We start from the raw sequence: 25,561 nt of genomic DNA on the forward strand, positions 1-25,561 counted from the left end.
GCATGATCATTGTAAAACTAAATTAAAATCAAGCATTATATCAAATTCTCCATAGGACGATTCTCACTAGAAAGGACACTGCAAACAGTTCAGGGTGTATTTCTCACAGTTTTACCTGTCCAGTTTTTCCTTTGTTAAGACCCTTGGCTGAAAATGACAGAATCATATTCTGTCATAAACGGGGCCTTGTTAGAAGGCCATTCCATGCACAGGAGCTGCCCACATCCAGCCTGTGCTCCCCACACTCAGCCTTCATCTTCCTGCCGCAGGCAGACACTCCAGATGACAGAAAACCAGCACAACTCCGCCTGGCTGGTTTCACTGATGTCAAGTAAAAAAAAAAAAATTCAAGCTGGGACATCTTGCCCCAGGGCTCAAGTCCTCCTCCTCCCCACCCTTCACCTGTCCTCGGTGGCCATGGCAGTTCCCACAGGAGCCACACAGGCAAGAAGAGAGGAGGTGGGTCCCAGGAGAAAATGGAGGATGGGAATCTTCCACCAGCAGGCCAAAGCACAGCATCTTTAACAATATGATTAGATGTAATTTTTAATCTGAGAATCCTATTATATGGACTCTCTCGAAATTTGTTTTTCCCCTTAGTATTAAATTTTTTTCCATGTGACATTCGTGTCTGTCAGTAGCTTCCCACTCTCACACTGGAGGGCAGTCCTTCATGTATCCAAACAACTTCCTCTCACTGGACATTCCTACCCAGCTTTTCACTGTTAAACCATTAGAGCCACCGTCCTGGACCCCACGCCTGTCCTTCTTGTGCAATTTCTGTGGGAAACTCAAAGAAGCATAATTTGCTGGCCCAAAAGTGATTGTTTCCAAGGTCAGAGAGCCTCCATACATGATGACGTCTTTCTCCTCTTCCTCCAAACGCTTGCTAAAACTGGGTAGCATAGATTTTTTCTATTTTGCTGATCTCTGGGCAAAAAAATACCCTTAAGACTTTCCTTTCTGTCTTCTAATTATTAGAGATGTTGAAAATCATTATAATGTTTAATTTTTCTAATGTCCAGGAAATTGTTAGCACCAGTGTAGCTGTGAGGCCTAGATAGCGTTTATCTCGGTGTGTTACCAGTGACTGCATGAGGGAAAGGTTAATGTTTGGTTGAGAGAGGTCTCCTTTCCAACACTGTTATAAGGACACCTTTACAAATGACTGTGGAAATAGAATCTGTTTCTCGTTTGGACTTCCACTGACAGCTAAGTTCTTGGGAGCTTTCTGGAACGAGGCAGGTTTTGAGAACTTCGGTTTTCTGGCACCAGCTTTTCCCTGTGTTTTGTCAGATAGTTTTTCTTCATTTAACCTCCACTTCTCCCAGAGAATTCTGATAACCATCTGAGAGAATATAGACCTGAAAGGTTAGGATTGTGTTTAGATGTTTTTAGTCCTTAGTGACAATCGTCGGACAGGGTGGGGAGCTACCCACAGCCAACACTCCAAGGTGCAGGCAGTTGACAAGGCCCGTCCTCTGTCTGGAGGAATTGGGGGGGGGGGTCACCTAGGAGTGGCTGACCCCCTCCTTCAAATCAGCTTAAAATGCTCAGCAAAACAGAAGGCCAGGCCTGATGGCATTTTCCTTCTGAAAATGAGCTGTGCCTTGGTGGAAATGAGATCTTACTGGGGGCCAGATAAGACATTGATAAAAACTCAAGGAAAAACCCATCTCTGGTTTTTGTGGCAAAGAAATGAAATGCCATTCTAGCTTTTTGCCATGACAAGACGAGGAGGCTGAAGAAAAAATGGATTTTTCTTCTAAAAAACAGGCTGGGGAGTTGTCTGGAAGTTGAGGCTGGGATATGAAGAGGCGGGGGAACAGAGGACCAGATATCTGAAATCCGGCAGCTGCTTCACTAAACTTGAGTCTGTGTCCCATCATGGCCAGGGCAGGTAGAAGGGTAGTGTGTCCCACGCCACCGGCACTGACCACCCGCCCACTCCCCCTGGCTGTAGGCCACCCCCTTGCAGTGTGCCAGAAGATTCCTGGCAACTCATGGACGTGGAGCAAAGCCAGCAGGAAGGGGCTCCCGCAGAGCATCCCGGAAAGGAGAAACTCACGTGACCTGGCCCAGCTTCCTGGGGGGGAAAAAAAAAAAACAGAACAGAATGCAAAGATGGGCTGTTCCACCATTCTGGGGTGGGCTGGGGTTCTCTACCTGCAGCCATCCCTGAAATCCCTCTCAGAGAACAGGCCTCCCACCCTGGACACGAGGAGCGACTGGTCCGGGTGAGCAGAGATTCATTCCCCCTTGACAGCCAAGAGCAGCCAGCATTCCAAGCTGGGAGAGCTAATGGATGACCTAACCCGGGCCCAGCAGCAAAAGCAGGCCCTCGGGAGACCGGCAGTGCTTTTGTCTGCAGGAGGCAGAGGACAGGCTGGCTGGTTTCCCTGCCTTTCACACTGTCACAGTCCTATTCCACAGTGGAACATTAGGCCACAAGGCAGAATTGTAATTAACCTGCCTGATCCATTCCCTGCTGGCTTCCCGGAAGGGAGGGAGGGAAGCCACAGAGGCTTCAGGGATGCAGTGTGTATCTGGAAATCAGACTTTGCTCTGTAAGAGCATTTTAGAGCACTGAACTTCCCACAAGGGTCCATCTGGGGAGAGAGATCTTGTTTCTTCTTTTCTGAAAACTATACTCATGGTAGAGATGGTGAAATAAAGGCCTTCCCCCTGGCCAGGTATCAGGTCCCAGACCCTTGGGGGTTTGGGACACCCTAAAGCCTGTCAGCCTCTGCCTACCCATGTTGGTGTTTCCTTGAACATTCTAGGTTTCTGTAGTCTCGTCCAGCACTTGCTGCATTGCTTTTCCCTCAGCCCCCGTATTCTGCATGACTTGCTAGGTGGCTCTCATCCCTAGAGGGAGCCCCTGAGTCTGTGCAGGGAGGTCCTGGAGGTGGGCACAGCTGTTTCTCCAACTCCCCCAGAAGGAGTGCTGCACTGGCCAGCCCTGCCTGCTTCGGAACCCGTTGTTCCCTTCCAACAGCCTGGTGATGGGGGACTTACTCGTATTCCCATTTACTGCAGCCTGGGAATACTGGGTCATTTCCTCTGGACCATAAAGCCAGGCAGAGGCAAAGGAAGAACATCTGCTCAGATCTGTCTGATGTCAGAGATCTACTCATAACCACTGGCACCTGCCAGATCAGCCCAAGAGAGTATGGCCTCCCCCTAGAGATTTTCTGGGGGAGGGTGGCCGGCCCAGTTACCCTACAGGCTGCCGTGCAAACGCCCTCCTGTCGTATGGGGTAGACCAGTCGTCCCCAAATCTGGCTGTGCCTCAGGAGATGGGGAGGGTATGTTAGAATGCAGATTGCTGGGCCCACTCCCAGAGTTCCACCTCTAGAGGTCTTGGGGGTGGGTTGGGGGTGCTGGAGCGTGCATTCCTAACAAGCTACACAGCTAGCCCAGCAGCGACTCTGGCCGCCACTGGGCACACCAGCCCTGTCAAGTAGAAAGTCTGCCCAAATAGTATCAATTTAGTGCCTGTGAGATAATTACAGAACTCTAAGCTTCTAGTGCCCTTCGGATTTTTTAATTTTTTTAAGTAAAAGAGAACAAAGCATTCTTGGAGTATAAGTATTCTATTTCTTTAAAAAGAAAAGAAAAGAAGATATGTCAAAAAACTCATCTGAGTGGTAGGTACATGGGTATTTGTTCATCTCCATGGTCTTCTTGACGTAGTAATTTTTAACGTAAGGAAGGACGAGGGTTGTAAAGGGAACCTCCAGCCCAGAGTCCCAACTCCCCGGGAATCAATTTCGTTCCTGAAGCCTCCTGGCAGGTCCCTGGAAAGGAGGTGCTGCTGTTGCCCAGTGCACACTATCCAGACCTGCTGCGCCCCTGCGCACAGCTCCAGGCTCAGCGCTGTGGAAGGCACTGTGGACACGGCCACCACCACAGTCAGCTCTCGTTTCATTGTCGTTCTTCTGGACGTTTAGATGTCTGTCCCTCCAGGTCTGTGTTGACGGTCCTTGAAGGTGAGCCCTGAGTCCCACTTGAATGGTTTTGTTCCAGGCAGGCCTTCTCCCATGGCTGTGGGCGACCTGCTTTACTGCAGAGCAGGGCAGCTGCTGAGGGAGGGATCCTGAGCACCCCCTGGGAGAAGTTCCCCTAGTCCCCAAGTCCCAAAGACCTCCCCAGTGCCCTCTGCTGGGGCTACTGTTAGCTCATTCGCTTCTCTTGAGCAGCTTGTTTCTTTATGAAATTGCCACCTGAAGTGCTCTGGCCAGAGGGTGCTGCTGCTTCTCCCTTCTCGTCCTTTTTAAAATGCAGCTAGAGAAACCACAGGAACGGTGACTGATCATAATAACCGGATCCTCCTTCCTGCCGCCCAGCTTCTGCCGGCTCTTCCCGAGATTGTCACAAGAGCCCAGGATAGGTCCCCCTGCCTCTGCCCTTGGCTCCCTGTACCTCTCCTCAGCCCAGAGGGATCCTATTAAGATGAAAGGCAGATCACATCATGGCTCTGTCACAAACCCTCCAATGGCTTCCGTTCTAACTCTAGAGGAAAAGCCAACCCTTATAAAACCTGACAGGACCTGGCGCCCTGACCTTACCACCCCCACCCCCAACACACACCCTCCTCTCTGAGCAGCTCTCCTCCTTCCTCTCCCTTAACTGACTCCAGCTCAGCCACACTCACTGCCTCAGGGCCTTTGCATTCGCTGTGTCCTCTGCCTGGATCGCTCTTCCTCTAAATATCCATACAGCTCCCTTTTTCACGTCCTGTGAGTCTACTCTATCCATAGGTCTACTTTATGTAACTTTTCATGCAGGTCCTTCGTACAGCTCTGTTGCACAGAATAAGCCCATCTTCTCTTTGTGCTTCCCGTAATTGCTTCATTTTTCTCCGTGGTACTTCTCACTGTCTGATGTACTCTGTACTTTGCTTGTTTGTCTTCCCTGCTAGAATATGAGTTCTGTGAGAGCAGAGATTTTTCTAGGGCCTAGGAGAGTACCTCACAGTGGCCCTCCAGTATCGCTTAAACGAATGATAGCTACATTTATTTCTTGAGTGCTTACTGCGTGCTAGGCACTGTTCTAAACCCTTTACAGTCCGACTTCATTTTACAGATGAGGAAGTAGGCCCAGGGAGGTTGAGTCATGCTTCCTGTAAATCTACCAAGTGGCAAAGGTGCTTGGGTTACAGGTCAAGGTAACACCTCTGTATTAGGGTTCTCCAGAGAAACAGGACCAGTGGGGGTAGAGGTTGTGGTATGTATATATGGGAAAAGAGTGATTAATTTTAAGGAATTGGCTCATACAATTATGGGGACTGGCAAGTCCTAAATCTACAGGGCAGGCACACTGACTAGAGACCCAAGGAAGTCTTGATGTAGCAGTGTTGAATCTGAAGGCTGTCCAGAGGCAGAATTTCTTTCTTGGGGGACCTCAGTCTTTTCTCTTAAGGCTTTCAACTGATTGGACAAAACCCACCTACATCATGGATGGTAGTTTGCTTTACTGAGCGAATGATTTAAATGTTACATCTCGGGATGCCTGGGTGGCTCAGTCGCTTGAGCATCCGACTCCTGATTTTGGCTCTGGCCATGATCTCAGGGTCATGGGATCAAGCCCTGTGTCAGGCTCCTTGCTCAGCAGGGAGATTGCTAGAGTTCCTCTCTCTCTCCCTCTGTCCCTCTCCCCCCGTGCTCACTTACTCATACTCTCTTAAATAAATAAATGTTAAATACATTTTTTTTAAAAATAGCTTCACAGTGACATCTAGGTAGGTGTTCAGCCACGCACATGGGCGCTATAGACTAGCCCTGCTGCCACATGAAATGAATCATCAGAACCTGTAAGGAGGTATGCCTCCCTGGGGTGAAGAGGGTAGGGTGGGAGAGTGACCCCAAAGGGTCTCTGGTGCTCAGGAACTTGCAGTTCTAGTGGGAGTTTTCTGACTCAAAGATCACCCAAGCCCCAGGATGCTGGCTTCCTCCCGTGCACGGGCAGCTGCATGGCGGGGCTCCAGCTCATCCCTTCTCCTCACCCTTATCTCTAGAAGTCCCATCTTCTAGATAATGTGTCGCACATAAGAGTGGAATGGTCCCCATCATGGGTTATGGGGCCATTGCATCTGCTGAGTTGGGGTCCTGTGCCTGTTAGGGTTCCAGGGTGAGGTGAGGAGGCAGGCCTGGGCCTCCAGCAGCCAGCAGGCTGTGGGGACCACTCCTTGCTCCTGGCACAGCTTCTAGCAACAGGAGTCTTGGGAGGATGGGCCTGAGGAATGAGAAGACACTGGCCCAAGTCCAAGTATACCAGTGTCCAGCCTCATGACCAGGCAAGCCACCTAACATCTCAGAGCCTCAGTCACCAAATCTGTAGTGACAGAGATGATCGTGCCAACCTGGCTTGCTTTGATGAGAGTTCAGTGGGCCCCAGCTTGTATTCTAACGTCTTTCCAAGGCCAGAGCCATGAGGGCTATGTCGAGTGTCGGCGGGACCAGTAGTAGTTCCAGAGAAACTGTAGATCCACACTGGCCTCTAAAGTTTGAGGACTGACAGGGTGCAGAGGGCCTCATTCTGAGCCAGTGGGGACAGCCTGCCCACTGCCAGAAAAAGTCAGTGCCCTCTTAAGAGCCTGAGCCTCAGTTTTCCTGTGGTGCTCACCTTCGCGTGGTGGCCTGGGTGACACAGAATCCTTCAGGGGCGGCTGTGTTCTCAGGGGTCATCCTAACTGCTCCTCAGGTCTGGCAGCCATCACCATTCAATATGGCTTCCAGGGCCCTGTGGTTGGACCTGGGTCCCTGTGATGGACAGTATACTCAGCCGTGAGCCAGGAGGAATGGCACGGTTAGCGGCGGGGGGAGGGTGTGGGGGAGGGGCTCCTGCTTTCTAAGTTGTCACAGTAGCAAGACACATGGAGGTTTGTTTCATGGTACCCCACTCCCCCTTTTCCACCACACCTTCCAGCTCCTACCCCAAGGGGACTGCTGCTGCAGTCCTAGACGTGTGTTTACACGAGAGAATACATACACACACAGATCTATACATCACACCATAGCTATTTTGTTCTTCAACTTTGTTCCTAAACATATCCTTTTTTTTTTAAGTCCGGCCCACATGTATGGCTATTTTTTAATCAAATACTACTTTTATCCCATTTCCCCATGTCATAATTACTACTGAAGTGTCCATGCAACCTGCCTTCTTTTGGAATGTACCAAATTAACTACGTCATCTATGCCACACAATGTCTTTGTATCTTGTTGCTTCTGTGGGATTATTTCCTTAGAATTCCTTCTTAGGGTCCACATGTTGTGTTAAAGGGGGTAGGCACTTCTATTCTTCAGACTGATTTCTCTCCTAAAAGGTAATATCAATGGCCCAATGGCACAAAGAATGCTTTTTTGGGAGGTGCACGGGGTGGGGGTTACCATGGAAGGCCGTTGGAGAGATGGGGTGTGGAAGGGAGTCCGGGACAAGACCCGTTCTCAGTGGCCGGAAATCGTGAGAGGTTTGCTCTGTCTCCTCAGCACAACTAGCTCCACAGCCAGTAGCTGCGACACGGAGTTCACTAAGGAAGACGAGCAGAGACTGAAGGACTACATCCAGCAGCTCCGGAATGACAGGGCCGCGGTCAAGCTGACCATGCTGGAGCTGGAGAGCATCCACATCGACCCCCTCAGCTACGACGTGAAGCCCCGGGGGGACAGCCAGCGGCTGGATCTGGAGAACGCGGTGTTGATGCAGGAGCTGATGGCCATGAAGGTACCTCGGGGCTGGGGTCCGAGGCAGCCTGGGGCCATGTGCTGCCGGGTCCTCCAGGAGAGACAGGAAAAGGCCCTCTGGAAGCAGGTCAGCCACGATGACCCATCAACCCGCCGGGGTTCCGTCACCTCCCCCTGGAGGACAGCCAGAGCCTCATTTGTAGACAGGACTAGTTTCCGTGTGTTGTGTCTGGGGCACTGAAGCTGGACATGACCCTGAAGGGTTAGAGGAACTCCGGAGGCGGCCTCAGGCTGTCTCACCTCCGCTCTGGAACACCTCATTCTCGAGGAGAAGCCAGATCAGGTGCCTGGAGGTGGGAACAGCCCCTGTCCCCGTAAAAGGACTTCTCCCCTCCAGGAGCTTGGGGTGCTCCCGGGGTGGATGCTGATGTTAATGAGGAGTAGAGGAGGATGGGGTGAGGACGGGTGCAACGCTTGGATGAGACCCCCACTGTCCTGATGTCCTTTTCCCTTCCGTGCCACGAAGAGCCCGCCAGCATCCTGACCCCCTCAGGGAAGTGATCAGTGCCCTTCACATCCGCACTTCCTGATAAGATCCTGGCATTATCTTCTGGCATCTGGAAACGGGGGGGGGGGGGGTGGGGGGGGGGGGGGGGGGGGGAGGCGGGCAGCGTTCTTGAACAGCAAGCCCCTGTCATTGGGAAGTGGTTACATGGCCATCCCTTCCATAGGACACACTTTGCATGCTCTGACCAGGGGTGCCAAGAATGGGGCCTTCGCTGCTGAGTGCTTTCTCAGAAGACAGCTGTGGGATGGTAAAGAACATTCTTGGTCTGTATTCCCAGCTCCCCCTGGGAGCTCCTCAAACCCTTGGAATTTCCTGACTGGGAGTAGTGTCTTTGTTATGCTAATGCATCCACTGCAGGCTAGCCCCCTGAAAGCCAGCACCTGGGCTATCCCTGGAAGGATGGGGCCTGTGATTACAGGGCTGGATGTTGAACCCCTTGACCAAAGAGGGAAGGAGGGCTGCTGATTGAGTTTCCCTCTGTGGCCAATGATTTCATCCATCGTGCCCAGTCATGAAACCCCAGTAAGGTCCCTGGGCACTGAGGCTCAGGAAAGAGCGGCGTTCAGTGCTCTTCCAGGCGCCCCCATGTGCACTTGCTGTGGTAAAGCCCCAATCTTAAGTACAGCGCTTTCCTGATGAGTTGTTGATCCGAGTGGGTTGTGCACACCCCCGAGTTGGCTAGAAGGGCAAGTGGCCCGGGGACCCCCCCAGTATTTGTGGCTGGTATTGGAAGTGAAGGCGGTCTGGGATGATTGTCCTTACCTGTGAGGTGTGCAAGAACTCGGGAAGCTCAGGGCACTGTGTTGGATTGTGTGCGCTCCGCTGGAGCCAGAACAGGATAACTACTGGCCAGGAGCGCGGTCCTGCAGGGCTGCCACCAGGTCTCAGCAGGCCTGGGGCAGAGGTGGGCACTTGTAAGGCCTGCAGATGTGGCAAGTAGGAGCTGGGAGCCAAGTCCCCGAGCCTGCCCTCCCAATTCCACTCTCTTGTGCACAAAGGCCTGATTGACAAAGCCTTGGGTTCTGCAGTGTCTCTGGCCCCCAGGTGTTGAGACAGGAAGGGCTCTCAGGGACAGAAGCCAGCTTGGGGACCAGAGGCAGGTCCTTTGGGCCAGGTGGGTCGAGGAAGTACTGTATTAATAGCTCATCAGTGGTGTCTCCTGTTGAAACCACCACTGTCCCTGCAAGAGAGCAGGCCTCCCTCTGGTTAACTCACCTCTGGAAAGAGGAGACACCAGCAATGGTCAGCCCAGCACCTTCAAGGCCTTGCTCAATGTGTCCCTGTCCTTGGCAGTGGCTCAGTCTTGAGTCTCATTGAATCCTGGGAAGACTTTGGGCAGTGGCAGTGGATTAGGAATGAGCCCTTTCCTTCTGAGCTGGCTTATCACCACCCACCCACTCAGCTCAGACCCTGACTTCTGCTCCGTCTGGGGAATCCTCCTGCAACCTTGGCTGATTTCTCCTCTCATTGCCCATGAGCCGGGCACTGGGTCTGTGATTACAGCACCTTTCTCCCCACTCGGGAGTCCTGCTTGTGAGCCTTTGTGCCCTGTGGCATGAGCTGTGAGGCTGCCCTTTTCGTTTTGTGTCCCAGTCATCATGTTCGATTTGGCCAAAGACTTTTTCCTGATGAGTTGTATTTCCTTTTCTTTTTTTAAGATTTTATTTATTATTTGACAGAAAGATCGCAAGTAGGCAGAGAGGCAGGCAGAGAGAGAGAGAGAGAGAGAGAAGCAGGCTCCCTGCTGAGCAAAGAGCCCGATATGGGGCTCAATCCCAGGACACCTGAGCCAAAGGCAGTGGCTTAACCCACTGAGCCACCCAGGTGCCCCTAAGTATTTCCTTTTTATATTTGAGCCAACATGTGTGATAAATTCCAAGTTACTCTGGCCAGGAAAGACATTTTTGGTGGTACAAAATACTCCCTTTGCTATTTGAAAATAAAATGTGTATACATCCTAGAAATTGTCTGAAAGAGTAGAAATGGTATGTCCAGGTGGCTTAGTAGTTAAACTTACAACTCCTGATTTTGGCTTAGGTCATGTTCTCACAGTCCTGAAATCGAGCCCCGCTTGGGATTCTGTGCTGGGTGTGGAGCCTGCTTAAGATTCTCTCTCTCCCTGGGGCGCCTGGATGGCTCAGCAGGTTAAATAAAGCCTCTGCCTTCGGCTCAGGTCATGGCCCCAGGGTCCTGGGATTGAGTTTCGCATCAGGCTCTCTGCTCAGCGGGGAGCCTGCTTTCCTCTCTCTCTCTCTGCCTGCCTCTCTGCCTACTTGCAATCTTTCTCTCTGTCAAATAAATAAATAAAATCTTTAAAAAAAAAAAAAAAGATTCTCTCCCTCTCAATTAATTAATTAAAAAAATTTAAAAAGAGCAAATATTTTAAAAAGCTGGGTGAGAAATAACCCACAATATGGTCTAGAGGCAGCCATAGCTGGTGCTCTGGCTCTGGGCCCTTTTCCTGTGAGGTCTGCGAAGGATAAACATCACAGTCCTCTCTTCCTCCCCTCCGCACCACTCTTCATTTTAAATAGTTATTTTCTAGTGTTTCACCTGTTATCTCTGGTTCTCATAAATGTTGATTCTGTCTCATGTGATTTGTTCCATTTTCATGTGGGTCGAGGGGAGGGCGTGCTTACCAGCTCACCATCAGTGGAGATGGTGTCTTCCATGTCTTGTGGGTCCTGGCTTGTAGATGTCCCTACAGCGTGGTTCTGTGCGTGGATCTGTTGGGACCCATGGATTACAGAGGTCTGGGGCTGGTTTCTGTTCCGTTCGAGACTTAGGAATCCTGTTTCATCTCCACATACGACAAGTGTACGGCTTCGATTCCTCAGAAAGAGGCTCTTCTTGCTTTTCCCACCCGGATGCTGAGGGATAGGCTTCCTCATCACATCTCCAAAAAGGAAATCATCTAGTCTTTTACTCTAGGCAGTACTTGGAGCGTCCCTGCTCATGTAGGGGGTCTCCTTTCTGGCTCTCTGCCCTCCCCTTAACTCTGGTGCCAGAAGCCCAGGTCCTAGGGCCTCCATACTGGCCTGAAACCTCTGTTGGCTTGTATTATGGCCACTTTGCCTTTCCTCTTGGGCAGAGTTCCTTCTTCATTTCTGGCACTCATGGGTTCGTGTTTCCTTCTTTCAAGCTTGCCTTTATATGTTTGTTCTGGGTGTGACTAGTCCCCTTGGCTCAGTATGCAACATTGCGAGAACCTTCAGAATCCTATTTGTAAGGGAAAATGATGAGAAGGCTTCTGTGCATGGAAACATCTTTCATGCTGGTTTTATAGCTCATGTTTAGGAAAGTTTTGGGGGCTGCTTTTGAGTAGTCACTGAGCACACTGCCTTCTGCGTGTCTGTCTAATGCCTCCCCAGCCCTGATCTGAATATTACAAATCGTAGTGGGTGCCCTCTAGGTGTTTCCCTGCACTGGAGAGTGAGAACATCTATATTCCAGGTCTGGCTCACCCAGAAAAACATACCAGACTTGTGGCTTTTTACCTCAGAAGGGTCAGTTCTCGGGTAACTAGTGTTGGTGACCTTGGTGAATCCTTCTCAAGGCAGTGACTCGATTACAGAGAATCTTAGTAAGTAAAATCATAGAGCGAGCAGGGAAGACACATGTGGTGATCACATGATGGTTGAATCACATGATCGGAGTCATGCATGGGCTCACCTGGAAGGAGGGACTATAGCTTTAATGACTAAGAGCCAGATAGGCTGGGTTCAAGCTCCGGCTCCCAATTTACCCAGTAACTATTGGCAGGTGGTTTTTCCTCTGCATGCCTCAGTTTCCCATCCATGAAGGGAGAAGTTCATAATGCCTGCCTCAAGTTGGAAGAATTAAATGGATCACTTTGTATAAACGTCTAAAGCAATGTCACATGTCCAGTAAATGGTGTTTATTGCTACCTGGTTCCTGGTCCCTGTTTTCGAGTCACTTCTTAGATACTCTCCCCCAGAAAACTCTAAACTGGAGTTCTCTGAGACACTTTGACAAGTTATCTGATGAGTAGCCACCTGTGAAGGACTCTGTTTCCATTGGTCTCATTTGGGTCTCCTGCAGTAGGTAAGAGCTGAGATGATCTCCTTGCTGTGGGCCCACGCCACCCACTGGCTCAGCTGTGGGGCACCAAGGGAGGGTTGACAATGTGGATTGGGGCCATGGAAAATGGAAAAGGAAATGGGAATTAGAAGGGAGCCGGTCAGACCCAGCCTTGCGTGGACGACCGTCCTTCACAACGTCTTTGGCTGCTGGAGCATGGCCGATGCATGCTGGAAAACTGTTCCCAAAAGAGACAGGTGTGCCCCTTGGGGGTTGGAGGGCAGGAGTGGTGGGGGGAGGTATGTTCCAGTTGTTTGAAAGGTTTTTCTTACAGTGAGCCAAAATCTGCTTGCCTGTACTCCCCTTCATTTATCTCCGTTCTGGTCCGCAGAGTGACAAAGCACGTGGCTTTGTCCACACGAGTCCTTCAGATGGCGGAGAGAGCTGGCTTGTGTCCTCCCTGTCCTCTTCTCCCAGCTGCGAGGTGGTAACTCCACCGCAGGGCACGGGTCCCAGCCTAGGACGCCCTGGTCGCAGGCCTGCTTTCCCACGCGCCGTCCTGCTCTCACAGCGTGAGTGCCTCACAGCATCTGTGCTCCGCAGGAGGAGATGGCCGAACTGAAGGCCCAGCTCTACCTTCTGGAGAAGGAGAAGAAGGCCCTGGAGCTGAAGCTGAGCACGCGGGAGGCCCAGGAGCAGGCCTACCTGGTGCACATTGAGCACCTGAAGTCCGAAGTGGAGGAACAGAAGGAGCAGCGCATGCGCTCCCTGAGCTCCACCAGCAGCGGTGGCAAGGAGAAGCCTGGCAAGGTAGGAGCGAGGACACGGGGATGCCCCAGCCCTGGCCTTACCTCCCCCCCAGCCTCCGTCCCCACCCCACCCCACAGACTCAATTTCCTTATTTGCAGGGGAACTGCAAGCCTTTCTAGAGATCTTAAAGAAGGTAACATTTTGAGTGCAAAGAAACCAAATCCACTTTTTTAAAAAAAAATTGCATGTGAGGTATTAGTGACCACATTTTCATATGCCACAGTCTGACCAGGGGAGTGATCAGTGCATTTGTCCAGGGATCTGACACCCTGGGCCACCTCCTTGGCTCCCCCGCCTGGCACAGTGACCATCGCCTGTGGCCTGTTGGTCACATCTGTACTGATCATTGCATTGGTTGGCCTTCTGTAAACCTCAGCACTGAGGAAGGAGTGGGTACCCCCATTTACACGAGGGAAATGGGGCTCACGAGACATGAGGGGGTCTTGCAGCTAGTAGGTGCAGAACCAGGCTCATGGCCCTCCTCTTCTCATCCGTGATGCCACGCCAGCTTCTGTTGGCATTTCTGCCGATGGCGAAAGGGGAGGCCGGAAGCCGCTCAGGCAGAGGAGGAGGAAGGCGGGCCCTAGATCACACACAGGGTGTCACAGAGCGTGGGTCGACAGGGGGATGTCATCTGGCAAACTCCAGCAGAGTAGCGCAGTGGAAGCGTGCTGGGCCCCTCTGGCAAACTCCACTCTCATGAGCCTAGACTTTTTCTCTAGAATCTAAGCTCATTCCATCATACCATATCTCAGAATTACTCCGACTATTGTGTTGAGAAAAAAAATACTGCAGACGCTGAAGAATTACATCCTCATCCCAGGATACGGAAATTTTGTATTCTGCATTGTATTTTCTCTCCTTAATAAATGCTAGCTTCTCCAAGCCCCATTTGGTTTCCAGCCCAGGACCCAGGAGCATACGCTGACTTGCCGGTCTCAGGAACAGCTTCTCACGGCCCAGACACAGGAGTATCCCTGGGAGTTTTGCACATGGAAAGGAAGCAACTTGCCAATTAGTGTGGCAGTCAGTGACCACTCCCTGAACAGCTAAGAACTGTGGAGCAAGCTTCGCAAAGGGCCACAGCTACACTCTGTCCACCTTTCACCTAGCAAGGGACTCAAGGGAGTTCAAGTCCATGGCCCTTGGCTGGGCCATCTCTCCCAAGACTTGGCTGCTTGCCTGTCATCCACTCACAAAATAGATGGGAGCTGGTCGTGCTGAGGTGCCGAAGGCAGTTCGAGGAGTTTCTATCCAGGGAGGGACAGTGATGGGCAAACAGATGATTGTAACATGGTGACCTAAGACCAAGGATCAATTCTTCATGCAGTGGGAGACCATGGGACTGACACAGAGCCCAGGTGTGATTTGGGACAGGTTTCCTGAACCAAGAGCTAGTAGAGAAGGGCAACTACCCAATGAGGAAGGTTGGGGCAGAGAAGTCAGTCCCCTGTAAGGGAATGGAATTTCGAGGGCAAAGACCCAGAGGGAAGAGGAATATTGGTACATTGGCTGACGAGGTGAGGCAGCTGTGCTATCCGGAGGACAGTGAGAAGTCACGAGGGTTTTGCAGCAGGGGATGACGTGTCCCCATCAGGGCTTCAGGGGGTTGCCTGTGAAAGTCCCCATGAAACCATCTTCCCACTGCCTGCAGAGTGGAGTCTGGGTGGACCGTAGCCTACAAAGCGTTTCATGTAGTAATATCTGTGGTTCAAGAAAATGGGCTTTCCTCTTTAATGGGAAACACCTTAAAAATCTGTACAGCCCTTCGAGCCTGTTTCCAGTCACTCCGGAACGGAGCTGAGGGACAGAGCTCCAGTGTTCACCAGTGTGTTCTTAAGGTGTGGTGGAAGCTGACCTACCGGGTTCTTGCCAGAAGGTCCATGAGCGGAGCATTTCCCCCTGGTTCTTGGTGTTTATTTTGACTGAGAGAAACACTGTGTGTTTCCCAATTGTGTGGAATGGCTTCAAAGTACAGAAATCTAATGGAAAAGGCCAGATGGTTTTATTTTTAAATTTTTTTTTTTTTAATTCAAGTAAGAAGCTTTATAAGAGAGAAGAGTACCTTGTGTTGCTGAGGTAATGAAGTCATCGTAAGCTGATTGTCTTGTCTTTTGAACATCAGATGCATTTACTCTTTCAGTGAAATTTCCCTTTTGGGCTCTTCATTTGACCTCGTTGGTCGGTAGAGAAAGCAAGCAGTCTGTAGGAAGGCTTGCCAAACTGTGACGAAGCCAGAAGCCATTATCTTAAGGGCTTCAGGTCACACAGACATCTCTGCGAGTCCGGAACTGGGCTGTTCTAGAGCTGTGTCCTGAAAGCAGACCCAGTGTGGACCTAGAGGGGTGTGGGCTGTGTTGTAATTACACTTCATTCACCGACACTAAAATTTCATAGGATGTATACACATCACAAAATCATCTTTTTTTCATGAGTTTAAAAATTGGAAACAATGCTTAGGCCACAGGCCTTAGAGAAACAGGTTGCAGGCAAGGCCTGGAGCTAGTATGGCCCCTCTGGCCCCACGGGGCGGGTGTCGGGTTTGCTTTCAAACCGCCTCCAGCCCTCGAGCTGGAATCCTACCCAGGCTGCCTTCAGGTTTTGTAGCTCTTGTCTCTGTGCAACAGATAGTACCATATGTGTTCAGGGAGAGGCACCGGGCAAGGCAGAGCCACCCGGGCTCTAAGGACCCTTAGGAAACATTAACATCACATGGGAGCAAAGAGAGAGAGAGGGTGTTGGAAACTCAGCAGATGCCAGGGGCTGGCAGCGGGGGCCTGGGTCTACAGGACCAAGATGGAGAGGAGTGGGGAAGGCAGCGCAGGTGGAGGGCGGGGCAGGGCGAGGGGCAGGGCAAGGGGTCCGGAGGCTGGTGGGGCTGCCACAAAGTGGGCCCCCGGGGGTGGTCCTGTGCTGGAGAGGGCTGAGGGAGACCCTATGCCCTCCTGTCATTTGGCCCAGGGTGCTCAGTTCTTACATCCCAGCGCGCGACAACTTTCCTTTGACATCGCATCTCCTAGGTCAAAGTACAGAAATCTAATGGAAAATGGGAGTCCCATGGTCTCCCACTGCGTCTAGGACAGACCACAGCTTTTTGTTCTTAAGCCCTCAGTACATGTCTGCTGAGCACGTGGTCAGAGGAGCGCCCCCCCAGCTCCCCTGGTTCTTCAGCACGGCTGCTGCCCTCCGTCTGCACACAGGGAGAGGAGTGCTCCAAGGGGTCTGAGTGTTCCTTTACGAGTAGTTTGAACTCCATTTAGGATTTTAGAGTTCCGGCTCTCATGCTTCCTCATCTATCAGATGAGAGGACTGGGTTTAGATGACGTCAAATTCCTGTTTAAGGTTAACATACAAGTAGGGTCACAACCGAAACTAAGGTAACATGTGTCTACTGTATTTCAATTCAAAAAAGGGGAGGTTAAAGGTGGCTCAGTCCATTAAGCATCTGACTCTTGATTTGGGGTCAGGTCGTGATCTCAGGGTGGTGAGACGGAGGCCTGCTGGAAGCCCTGCATCAGGCGCCACCCCCTTCCACCCCACTCTCTCTCCCTCTTTCTCTCTCACACACACACACACACACACAGAGGGTGCACATGTCTTCCTTTTTTCCTGGATGATTACGCTGAACCCACTCAAGCTCCCAGATCTAAAGAAGATTGGTTTTCTCCCAAGAAGTGGGTTGGGGGAGGGGGCAAGAACACTCAGGTGCATTTCCCACTCATCTTTTATGAATCACACCCCAGTGGTGAAGAGCACAGAGCTGTAACCAGCTCACCTGGGTATAAGTCCTGGGTCCACCCTGTCCTAGCTGATGACTCGGGGCAACGTAACTGCTCTGTGCCTTCGTTTTCTCCTTGATAAATGGGGGTCAAGACATTGTCTGCCTCAGCAGGTCACCACAAAGAGTCAGTGGGAGAACGTGTGTATGAGGTGCTCAGAGCATGCTGGGAGTCCCCATCACCCACAGCCAGCCTGCAAGGGTCCAGAGAAGTGGGGCAGATCTGCCTTGCGCTTCCAAGGTGCTCCCAGGGCTAACCAGAATGTGTCTGCTGTCCTCAGGACTGTGCGGATGCCACCTCCCCAGCTCTGTCACTGGCTGAACTGAGGACAACGTGCAGCGACAGCGAGCTGGCTGCCGAGTTTGCCAACGCCATCCGTAGGTAAGCCCCCTCCCCGCAGCCCCTGGAGAGCGACGTATTCCTAGTTCTCTGGCTGCACATGTCAGCAATTCATGGGTCATTACCGGGAAGGAGCAGGTGCCGAGAGGTCTGACTTTTACCCAGGCCTTGGAGTCTCAGTGTGGAGAAGGTGTGGTGCCAGGCCTTTTGATGGGGGAGTGGCAGGGTAGAGCACAGAGGCAGTCATTTCATCTATAAGCGGGAAAGGACTCTGCTTTCTTATTGTGCTCCTGCATTGACAAGGACAGCACTAAATGGTGATGATCAAACAGTCATCTTTGTCTCATTCCCAACACTAGCGGGAATGCTTTCTTTCAACATCACTGGCTCTTTCTAATCAGAAGACCTCATAGATTTATTTATTCAGTCCTGGACATTCTTCCTCTGCTGTCTCAGTGTTTCTTTCCCTCCCTTCTTCCACCCCTTCTGCAAGGACCAACATGCCGACTCGTCCCGATCTGTCTCCCACATCGTCAGCAGGCATATTCCCACCATTTGCAGTGCCGTCCAGGAGGCATGGAACACAAGCTACCTAGGAAGTTTCACATTCTCTAATAATCAAGTTCAAAAAGTAAAAAGAGGGCATCTGGGTGGCTCAGATAGTTAAGTGTCTGACTCTTCATTTCAGCTCAGGTCCTGATCTCAGGGTCATGAGTTCAAACCTCATGCTGGGCTCCATGCTGGGTGTAGAGCCTAATTTATTTATTTATTATTTTTTTAAGATTTTATTTATTTGACAGAGATAGAGAGCACAAGTAGGCAGAGCAGCAGGCAGAGGGAGAGGGAGAAGCAGACTCCCCACCAAGCAGGGAGCCCAATGTAGGGCTTGATCCCAGGACCTTGGGATCATGACCTAAGCCAAAGGCAGACACTTAACTGCCTGAGCCACCCAGGCACCCCGAGAGCCTATTTTAAAAAAAAAAAAAAGGTAAAAAGAAAGCCAGAAGTCCGTGCTAATTTATTTTAACCCAGTGTATCCAAAATATCATTTCAATATGTAATTAGTATTTTTTTTTTAAATGTTTAAGATAGTTTTACTTCCTCTTCCCCCTCTTCCTCATTTTTCTTCCTCACTAAGTCTTTAAATCTGGTATATATTTTGTACCTACAGCACATCTCACATTCAAACCAGTCAGTATTTCAAGTGCACAGGAACTCAAGTCATCATTCTAGAAAGGTTCTTTGGCTCAGTTTTCCAACTCACAAATTTCTTCTCAGCTATATTCATTGTGATGTGTGGCTTCTATGTTGAGTTTTTTCATTTTGGTGATGAAATCTGTCCTCTCTTTTTTAAGAAGATGTTTATCAATTATATTCTAAAAATGTTATTCTGTCTGCTGTAGTAACTCTGTTTCCTCATGTGTAAGTTCTTTTTAGAGTTGAGTTTTGTGACTCTTGGTTTTGGGTCACAAGGCCAACTGTTGGGCTTCCAGTCCTCCTGGCTGACGAAACCTCTCTGTGCAGATGGGGCCACAGCATTGGGTTCCCTCCTGTCTGCATGGCTGGTGTCCCTGGTTGGGCACCTCTGAATCCCCTTTCTCCTCTCGCAGCTTTCTTCTCTGTGCATTTTGAATTGTGGTTTCCCTTTTCAAGAAGAATAAAAGTCTGCCTTTCGTGTTTTATGATTGCTCATGGTTTCTGGTATACAAAGAGTGCTCCTTGTTTTCTTGACATGCTTGAGGATTTCTTTGAAAATGGTTTTGCCATCATTTCTGGGGATAGGAGGGGGGGTAGGAGGGGGTAGGAGCCACTCCGTCTGCTGTCCTGACCCAGCCAGGGCTGCTTCTCTTCCGGCGTGGCCTCCCAACAGAGGGTGGATGGAGGCTGCCTGGTGGGGAACTTCACTGCCCTCCTGATCTACCCACTATCCTTTGGTGTCTTTGCTCCCAAGCCGTAATAGCTCTGCTTCACGTTGCCAGCGCCTCTGGCCACAAGGTTAAATGGTAGTTGCTTTGCTTGAGGTGGGAAGAGGAAAATAGCGCAGGGAAAATGCCCTCAACAAATCCTAACGATGACGTGACTGTGCCAGGAACATGGGCAGCAGACCCACTCCCTGCTTTCAACTGGGAGCCATTTGGATGTTGCATCTGTAAGCTAAGCCCCTCAATTTTTCAAATTCCCCAAACCCCCAAGGCCTTCGCTGGCACAAGTAGAATGCGGGTTCTGCTGACTAAACAGAGAGAGACTTCGTTTGTTTTGTCTGTCACGCCGGGCTTCCAGTAACCCGCCGAAAGTTGGTTAGCATGGATTTCTAATCAAGACCCGGATAGATGGAGCCAAGAAAGAACCCGCAGGGCTACAGGAAGAAGGAAAATAACATCATTATATCGTAAATATAGCCTAGAAACTGGAATAATCATTTCATGGGGGCAGAGGATTTGGACACCTGAGAGCTGGGGTCTAGGGCTGTTTTCATTTTTAAAAATCAAGTAGAAACTACCATCTTCTTTGAAGGTCTTAAATCACTGCCAAATTCGTGGTTATAGTCGGTTGAGGGAATCGACCTTGTATTTTCAGAAACAGTCCTCCCTTAAAAGAGGATGGGTGCAAACACCAGTGTTGTGGGGCCAGGCATCCAAGCTGCAAAGAGCAGGGGTGGGGAGGGGCTGGGGAACCAGGCGAAGCAGTGGTCTTTTCGGGAGGAGAAACTCCTTAGGAAGGTGCCTGGTGACATCCGGGTTGCTGGTTCTAGGTCACGGCCCAGGCAGGTCTCCCCGAGAGCTACCTTGCCGGGCTTCCGTCCCGAGCACCGTCCTCTGTGTGTCTTCTCCCAGCCTTATGTCTGGATCCAAACCAGGACTCGAGACAGTCACACGCTGGCTGCCTCCCTCCCATCCAGTCTGACTCCATCCCCTCCGTTTGCATGAATGTTGGCAGTACGCTCGTGGCTGCAGGGTTACCATCAAAGCCCGTCGGGATGGCCGGGTTTCCGGTCCCGCACAGGAGTTTTCTCATTGGGCTATCTCATTCTGCTGAGTTCTGCACCAGCTGTGTGCAGAACACATCTGCATCCCTTCTTCATCTCCGATCCCTCTCTTGCTCTCGGTCCTGGTAAACTCGCAGTGAGCGGCTTTTCCAGCAGAGAAGTGAACTGTAAAAACGCAACTGAGAATGTATTTTCAGAAATGACTCTGCTCTCTAGCAGTCTGGGGTTTGAGTGGAGCCCTCCTTCGTGACCCGAGCCCACCCGAGAGGAGAGGCTGTGGCATCTCCGCCCTATTCTTGCAAGGCAGCGAGGAGCAGGCGTTGCTCTCCACAGGCGGGGGGTGGGCTGGGGACCCGCATGGCAAGGCAGAGGCTTTCCCCAAGGTCAAACAGTGAGGCAGTGGGGAAATAGCGAGACTTCACCCCCTCTGCTGGGCCCCGTGTGCTGACAGCGGTGCTCCCAGATGGGTGTGAGCTAAGTCTGCTCATGTGGGCTCCTCTGGAGCCTCTTGCCACCGCAGTGTGCATGGTCTGGGCAAATGGGAACGTCCGCACCACTGGTACATGACGTGCATCTGTCTCCTGAATGCGGAGGGCAGATGAAGTGCTAGGGGTCAGGGGGCATGCTTCCTCTAACACACACAGCCCTGTCCCAACTGGGGAAGAGGTAGGGCTGCTGTGCTCTTTAGTACTAGAGGGCAGGGGAGAGTGGGGAGGGGGTTGTGACACAGTGGCCACCTCAGATGTTTCCACATGCACCTGGCAGGATCCCGCTTGGTGGGCCAGCAGGACCTGGCCCTAGGTCTCCCACAGCCCCCTGCAGAGACCACCCAGCCTGCTCCTGCTGGGGATGAGGCTGGAGATGTCTAGTCCTAGGCCCACCTGGGGTTCTGCTGAGCCCTTCAGGGAGCCAGGATCTGCCGCCTGGGCACGCATGTGCCAGATCATTCCATAAATGAATGTTGGAAGATCAGTTCCTTGCAGTTGTAGGGCTGACATGCCATTTCCTTGCTGGCTGTTGGCCTGTGGTAACTGGGCTCCTGGAGGCCTCTGACATGCCTTCTACACAGCCCGGTCCCTCCTGAAAGTCAGCGAGGAGAACCTCCCACTCGTCACATCCCTTGCCCCCCGTAAATCTCTTTTAGGAGGAGCCCAGTCCCTTTTAAGGGCTCATCTAATTAGGTCAGGTCTTCCCAGAATAATCTTATCTTCAGATCAGCTGTTTGGGGCCTTAATTACATCTGCAGAATTCTCTCCCAGCAGCCCCTAGATTGGTTTTTGACTGAACTGACTGGGAGAAGATGGGTGTGTACTAAGGCACTGCAGTCTTGGAGGCCATTTTAGAATCCCACCCAGCTCATCTTTTTACTTAAAACCTTCTGGTGACTCACAGCAGGGTCCAAACTCCTTAGCAAGTGTGTGATCTGACCCCGGACCCCACTTCTCCACCCTCACCTCCTATCCCCGGTCCCTTCCACCCTGAGCCACACCAGCCCATGTGCCCTCTTTCGTGCTTCGGGGACTTTGCTCTGCTGCTGCTCCTGCCCCTGCCCTCACACCATAACCTCACGCTCTAAGCGCTCACACCAGTGTGCTTCTACCCTATCAATAACATGGGTTGGTTTGGTGTTTCTTTGGCTCCTGTGCCCTGAACTTCCTTCCATCACCGAACCCATCATTGCTCCGCTTCTCATGTCCCGGGCTCCAGCCTCCCCTCCCCGGTTCACCTGCCACCCCCTGCAAAAGGAGAGTTCTTTTCGGGTGGGGATCGCGACCTCATCACCCAGATATATGACCTCCATGTGGATGACTTCTTTCCTTCTAAATGGCCCCTACATTCACTCAGCTGCGAATTTCAGAGAGTTTCTCTCTGCCCACTGGACGTCTTTTCCAAATATGGTGCTAGAGCTTCAAAACACAGCACATTGAAAACAAATTCTAATCCGTCTCCTCCTGCACTTTAAAATTGGCCCCTTCTTCAGAATTCTTATAGTACAAATTATACTTTGTTAATGATCCAGGATTACAACTTCGCAGTCTCCTACCTCCTGATGGCAGTGGGGGGCGTGGTTTTCCCCCTTAAAATCCCAGGCATTCATGGCCATTTGCATGATCTTCTCCTGAGGTTAGCCCTCAACTCTTCAAGACTTGGGGGTTCTGCCACCAGATACACCTTTCAGTACACCCCGGGTCGGGTCTCTCTGCAGAGGCATCTTCAGTGGTTTGGCATGCCAGACCAGTCCCCCTGTGTGTGGACTTCCTAGCCCTCTCAGACGTCTCTCCTGGACGGAATCTACAGTCCAGCTTCTTCCGGACACTAACTTCCAGGAGCATCTCTTCCCTTCACGCCCCTGACTCTCTTAAGCCACGGACCCCTCCCCTCCTCCCCTCCTCCCCTCCAGTAGGACTCTCACCTTCGCCTCCACTGTGTACCTTCCTGCTCTTCCCTGTGGCCCGACGGGTGCTGACCACAAGCCGCCTCGGTTCAAAGCCATGTCCAAGTTCCACAAATACCTTCCCAGCTCTAGAAATCTCCCGGACTTGTAGGAAACATGAGACCATGGGAGGACAGAAGATGGCACCAGTTGACTCCTCTTATTAGCAGCTATGGATTCATAGTGTTTTCGAGCCATACAAATAGTGAAATGCAATGAAAAGGGAATTAGTTGGGGTTCTTGAAAAGGAGCCCCCAGTGGGCAAAAGAGCAGCAGAGTCTTCACCGTTTTGGTAGTAAGGCCAGTATTTTAAAAGGTGCTGTTTTATTAGACTTGCATTTGCCGATTCTTCATATTTGGCTGATTTATACTGACGATCAGATAACTGAAATTGCGCTTAGAATTCTCTAAGTGTGCAGGGATCCACAGGATGGTAATAGGAGACAGAGTGCACCAAGGAATTGATTATCATGTAAATAACTTGCTGAAGTCTAGAGCCAGGGCCCCAAAGGGCACCAGTAAAAACCAGGACTCACCCCTAGGGTTGAGGTGGACATAGCTTGGGTAACGGAGATCCTTGTGCATTTCCGTTATCCCCTCCATGTTCCAGAAGCTCAGAGAGAAGGCCTTAGCTGGGATCTCATAAAAGCAGGGTGATGAAGAGCACCCCGCAGGCAAAGGCTGCAGCACACCTGTGAACACACAGCTGCATTTCTCAGGCAAGAACCATGGTCTTAGGAAAGTCTGGGCCAAAATGCAAGACAGTCACAATCGTCTTGCTGCTGCTTCCCGGCAAATACAGCCACGCTCCCCCATAGTACCTGAGGAACATCACTACCAGGGGACGCCTCCTCATTGGGGCCACAGGAGCACTCTTCACTAGAGGTCTGAGTGCCTGCTCCACGCCCCTGCTATGAGCCACGGCTGGGAGCCCAGTTCTGTGGATATACTGGCAAGTCTCTTGCCTGGCCCCCGAGTTCCTCCTCTAGAAAAATGTTTTTTTGTTTTGTTTTGTTTTGTTTTTTTTAAGATTTTATTTATTTATTTGACAGACAGAGATCACAAGTAGGCAGAGAGGCAGGCAGAGAGAGAGAGAGAGAGAGAGGGAAGCAGGCTTCCTGCGGAGCAGAGAGCCCGATGCGGGGCTCCATCCCAGGACCCTGAGATCATGACCCGAGCCGAAGGCAGCAGCCGAAACCACTGAGCAGCCACCCATGCGCCCCTAGAAAAATGTTTTTTAGATTAAATAGAGATTGCAGTGAATACGGAGGAAGTGACAAGGTGCTGTGACATCATAACCCTGGGACGTGTGTTCAGATGGGCCTGGGTGTGTTCAGGGTGGGCTTCGGGAGGAGGTGACATTTAAGCTGGGATGAGAAGGAGGAAAGGTAGCCTGTGGAAGAAGCACATTCCCAAGCGGGGGGACCTAGTCCAGGGCGTGCAGTGGGAAAGAGCATGGGTGCGTCTGAGAGGATTTCAGCCTGCAAGGGGGAGGGTGATGCCCAAGACTGGCCAGGCAGAGGTCAGGTCAAGCAGGAGACTTAGACGTCCAGATAAGACCCAGACTTTGCGCCGAGTGCCGGTGGAAGGTACCAAAGGGCAAGGATAAGATGTGGTTTGTCATATTAAAGAATGAGCGGCCGTTCTGTGAGAACCAGTCTAGAGGGTGCAGAGGTGATGCAGAGAATCCACTCAGGGGGTCTCAGGGCTGCCCAGGTAAGAAACGAGGGCAGCTTGGACCTGGGTGGTGGGGCAGAATTGTCCCAAGACTTGGTGGTTGGGGGCTGCTGTGGAGTGGAAGTGGAGGACCAGGAAAGGGAGGAGTTCGGCAGTGGGTGTTGCTGTGTGCTGACAGGAGAGGAAGGTTGGCTTGGAGGGATTGTCTGGAAGGTCCTGCTCCATAAGTGGAAGACACCTGTTAAGTTGAGATGTCAAATAGGTCCAGAGATCCAAGGGAAGGCCTGGAGATAAAGAATTGGAAGTTTCTAGCATGAAGGTAGTCTTTAGGAACATAAATGGGAATGGAGAGAGGCAAGTAAGGAAAGGGTAGGACACACAATATGGTCCAAGCCCATGTCCTCCGTACTCGGGAACTTCAAGGCAGCAGCGAGCGAGGATTGGTGCAGAAGCCAGAGGGACTGCCGGTGCGGGCTGCAGCGTGCACACTCAGGAGTGAAGCCTGTGGGAGGAAAAGAGCAGGAGCGGCAGGCGTGCAGGCAGGGAAGGGAGGTCCCCGATGATTCCGGGGCGACCTCACGAGCAGTGGCAGGGGAGACAAGCCCACTGGGGTTAACCAGTGGACAGCGAGGGAGCAAGGAACCACACGCGCCGATTCTGGCCATGACTAATGGCGTCTCTCGAACAATGACTGAGCGACAGTGGACCCTGTGACACCCATGCGGAAAGTGTCCTGGGGGCCACAAAGCCCCTCACCCTTTGCTCTGCCACACCCAAAGCGCCTTTGGGTTTGTGATGACAGTCTGGCCCCGGCCTTTGATTTTGGGAATAGCATACCCGCCCCCTCCCAGGGAGCCAGGGAGCCCTGCCTGGCGCCACCCAGGCACTACCCCCTTATCCCCCGTAGGCTGCCTCGGACACAGGCGCATGTGCCCTGCCGCTCATGGGGATGACATTGAAGAAGGACACCCTCCTGACTGTGTGGTCAGAGTGAGGTTCACGGGACCCATGGGGAGCAGGAGGAACCCCCATTTTTGGTGGAGCGGGAGGCCCTGCCAGCTGTGCCAGTGGGACTCCGCGGTGACTTTTCACCTACTGCTGGAGGCAGGTGTTCCAGAGTCAGGGAACGGGAAGAAGGAAGGGATTATGCCCTTCTGGGCATTCCAGAAAACACTACTGGAGGGGCAAACGGAATGTGTAGCATTTAATGTTGACTCTCTTGGCTGTGTGGAGCCTGAA

At 51.6% G+C, this 25,561-nt stretch overlaps 1 protein-coding gene across 4 annotated transcripts in view; it reads left to right on the forward strand.

Annotated features, from left to right (window-relative positions):
• Nucleotides 1-25,561, forward strand: part of MCC (MCC regulator of WNT signaling pathway) — a 433,071-nt gene that overhangs the window by 399,512 nt on the left and 7,998 nt on the right. For all 4 annotated transcript variants that reach the window (XM_045087128.1, XM_045087129.1, XM_045087131.1 and 1 more), the window contains 3 exons: nucleotides 7,494-7,728; nucleotides 12,901-13,107; nucleotides 17,167-17,267. In XM_045087128.1, the coding sequence (XP_044943063.1) occupies nucleotides 7,494-7,728; nucleotides 12,901-13,107; nucleotides 17,167-17,267 (543 nt within the window). The remainder of the gene's footprint in view (nucleotides 1-7,493; nucleotides 7,729-12,900; nucleotides 13,108-17,166; nucleotides 17,268-25,561) is intronic.

Source organism: Mustela putorius, unplaced genomic scaffold, assembly GCF_011764305.1.
Source record: "Mustela putorius furo isolate JIRA1106 unplaced genomic scaffold, ASM1176430v1.1 tig00001059_pilon_pilon_pilon, whole genome shotgun sequence".
In the NCBI taxonomy this organism is placed as follows: Eukaryota; Metazoa; Chordata; class Mammalia; order Carnivora; family Mustelidae; genus Mustela; species Mustela putorius.